This window comes from Sinocyclocheilus anshuiensis, unplaced genomic scaffold (genome assembly GCF_001515605.1).
Source record: "Sinocyclocheilus anshuiensis isolate Anshui unplaced genomic scaffold, SAMN03320099.WGS_v1.1 scaffold267, whole genome shotgun sequence".
NCBI lineage: Eukaryota > Metazoa > Chordata > Actinopteri > Cypriniformes > Cyprinidae > Sinocyclocheilus > Sinocyclocheilus anshuiensis.
Window position 1 is genome coordinate 2,090,112 of NW_015552637.1, and position 3,635 is coordinate 2,093,746.

General features: G+C 39.4%; 1 protein-coding gene across 4 annotated transcripts in view; it reads right to left on the reverse strand.

The window, feature by feature from the left end:
* Positions 1-3,635, reverse strand: part of LOC107666837 (GRAM domain-containing protein 1A-like) — a 34,102-nt gene that overhangs the window by 22,054 nt on the left and 8,413 nt on the right. For 2 of the 4 annotated variants that reach the window (XM_016458324.1, XM_016458322.1), the window contains exon 3: positions 1,347-2,108. The exons of 1 other annotated variant lie outside the window; for it this stretch is intronic. In XM_016458324.1, coding sequence (XP_016313810.1) covers positions 1,347-1,765 — 419 coding nt within the window. In that variant the 5' untranslated portion in view covers positions 1,766-2,108. Of the gene's footprint in view, positions 1-1,346; positions 2,181-3,635 lie in introns of those variants that run through there. One more of the 4 variants, XM_016458323.1, reaches the window with a different exon arrangement.

The window sequence follows — 3,635 nt, forward strand, 5'->3', positions numbered from 1 at the left end:
CAAACGTAATAAACACTTTTCTCTCACTTCCGCTATCTGTCATATGCGGAAGCCGTTCCGGCGGATGACGTAGGACGTATGCGTCGCGCGCGCCTCTGAGATATGCTAGTCTCATGAGTTTGTTTACAGGAGCAAAGCAAGCAAAGTTTCCTTACTTTAGCAAAGGAAAACCAGTCTCCTCTTGGCTTAGGCCCTATATCGAAATCCTCCGACATTTTTCTTTACAAATCCTCGGTTTGTACTTCTAATTCATAACCGGCATTTTGTTTTGTTCTCTCTCCGTGTTCGTCACTAATCACGCTATGCCGACGTCCTACGTCATCCACTTCTGAGTACCTGAGTACCACAGTTAGATAAATATGGATATTTTTCTTACAAAGACGCATGGATTCGCTACAGGCCTTTATTCACCCCCCGGAGCCATGTGAGGCACGTTTTATTATGGATGCACGCACTTTATTTACGTCTTTTGGACTGTTGAACAAAAACACCTGCCCACTGCAATGATAGAGCTTAGAAGAGCCAGGACAATTTTTAATATAACTCCAGTTGGATTCGTCTGAAAGAAGAAAGCCATATACACCTAGGATGCCTCGAGGGTGAGTAAATCATAGGCTAATTTTCATTTTTGGGTGAACTAACCCTTTAATATCCTAATTATTTTTGGCATAAAAGAAAAATCGATAATTTTGACCCATACAATGTATTGTTGGCTATTGCTACAAATATACCAGGGCTATTTATGACGGGTTTTGTGGTCCAGGGTCACACATATGTATGTGTGTGTGTGTGTGGTGTGTTCAAGTATACAATAACAGTTATTTTTAAACAATTAAATTACCTGTATAATACTTCATACTTAAAGAATTACTTATTTACTCGCACTGTGTGTGCCTTACTGTTACCATGTTTCTTGCCGTCTTTATAAATGCAACTAGTCAAACCTATTTCCTGTGGTAAATGACAAATACTGTTGATAGAGCTTAACTGCATTGCACTCTGAACAAATTCTGAATTTGACTCTGAAGGGAAGTGAAACAAACACTTCTTTAAATCAAGAAATGAATTTTTTTTTTAATTAAATTAAATGAAGAAAATACAAAACATGCCAATGAAGAAAAAAAAGACAATAAGTCTATCTATGGAAAAGGTAATGCTAATAAGCATGGGTCTTAAAACCAAAAACATCTCATGCCTAACCAGAGTGTTTCTCCATCTCTTCTCATTGCATCTGCACCTGCAGAAATATCCCTCTGAGCATCTAGCATGGATGCACTTAAAAAAAAAAAAAACCCGGCATAAGGAAGTGCTGCAGACTGCACAAGCAAGAGGGGGAACACACTGACCTGCTGCTGTCACAATCCGAGTCCTTGCTGAGAAGGCTACGGATAGACCAGCGAGAGCGCCTGCTTAGGGAGGAGCTCCGTGACCATGAGCGGGATGGGGGTAGGAGAAGCACAGAGGGGCTGCTCTGCTCTTCCTCTTCTACATTAGAAACCCTTGGAGGCGTTGGAGATGCACGTGACGGGCTTTGGCTCCTATCTCGTTTCCCTTGCCCTTTATCCCAACGGTTCTTTGATATGTCCTCTTGAGGCACTTTGGCTCTTCTCTTCTCACGTTTTCGGCTGCGAGAGTGGTACCGGTGTGGCCGTGGGCTTGGGGAACAGGACCACGACTCCGTGTCGGACGACGGTGGGAGAACATTTAGGATTGGAATGGAAATGGGCTCAGCTATGGTGATTTCAGGAGGTGGTGTCACAGCCATGTTCTACAGACTTTCACATATTACCTAGAACTTTCTGCATCAGGATTGTCTAAGGCTGACAGTTTCATTGAGGACAAGTTTCACCATGCACAATCATTCGTTGAGAAATTATAGATATTTCCTACTCTCTAGTCTTCTACATGTAGCCTGGAAATTCCACTAGAGCCCAAAATAAATATTCCACTATGGCAATACAATCTGATGACATTTGGAAAAGTCTGCATCCATTACAACTCACTGTCCTGAAGAAAGAAGTCAGCAGTTCAGGTTCCTTCACAGCTGTACAGCATATATACAGCATTAACTCCTGCAGCAGGAACTCAAAAATGGGGTGGAGCCATCACTGAAATACAATTTACATAAAAGTGTGCAGCCATATCTTGTGCAGGTCATTTTTAGAGGAAAGAAAAACCCATCATTTGAGCAGTCGAATTTGTTTGCAAATGTCATATCCATCTTCTTCCTGTTTCTCTGTTGCTACTAAAGGCGTCCTTCAAAAAAGTCTGCCCCCTTTTCTTCTACAAGCACAGTTCACAAAAAATGCAATTTTGCAATCCACCTCGTCATCGCGATTCGCACATCAGGTATGATAATATCATGTTGCTGAGGAGGGGAAAAACTGTATTTGTTTTTAACTTATTCAAGCCACAGACTTAAAAAAAGGTTACTTGAGCTCCTTTATATTGTAACCAAAACATATCTTTACAGATCAGTTGTATAATATTATGGTTTTTCAGGGATGAGCATACAGTACTGCCATCATTTAACGCTAATTTTAACAGTGAGTCAGTTTTGTTATAACAAAAAGGGCCAAATGTGGAAGAGATTCAATTATTTAAAACAAAATGCGTACATTTAGGAAATGTAAATAACAACTTATACTGTATATGAACACAATAACATTCAAAAGTTTGAGGTCGGTAAGATTTTTGGATGTTTTTGAAAGAAGTTTCTTATGCTCACCAAGGCTGCATTATTGCTTGGTCAGAAATACAAAAGAAAATGAATATTGTGAAATCATTCTAATGTGCTGATTTGGTGCTCATGAAACATTTATTATTATCAACCAAAAAAAAAATGTAGTTACAGTTGAAGATGTTGAGCTGCTTCGTATGCTTGTGGAAACCATAATTCTTTGATGAACAGAAAGTTCAAAAGAACAGCATTTATTCGAAATAGAAATGTTTTGTGACAATATTGAAGTTACGAGAATACTTTTTGTGTGCAAAAGAAAAGAAACCCGATTTATTCAACAATTTGTCGCCTCCGCGTCACCCTGGCACCATTTTGGAGAGTATCCACTAGGCTTGCCGCGATAAGACGGTGCTGACGGTGATACCGGTGTTAAGCCGCAACACCGGTTACGTCACTTGCCCACCGCGTCACCGACCCCCACCGTCGTTTTGATTTTTTATAGTAATACAAATAATTTAGTTCAGTAAAAGTACAGACACTACAATTAAAAACTGAACACGGCTATTCAATGCAGCGTGCCGAACGACAGTCGCATCACAGATCAGATTTCATTTATCCAGTGAGGAGTGAGTTGTGCTGACTGACAAGAAGAGTGAGGTGAGACAGACAAGACGATCGCGGACGATTTAGTTTCGAAACGAAATGCAAAAGCGCCTGTTTGGTAATATTTTGGATTTTGAAAAGCCTGTTGACTTTTGCCGTTTATCTGATTTTGGAAGTTTTTTTAAAATATTTGTTTCTTATTTAATTGGTTCCACATTGTTTGCCGATTTTTACTTTATTTAAACTTTGTGTCATTTATTTATTTTGCAAGTTTATGTAAGTTTTTATATTAGGCATAGCCTGCCCTATAGCATGGTGTATTTTTATTTGTTTTGTTAATAATGTTAATAAA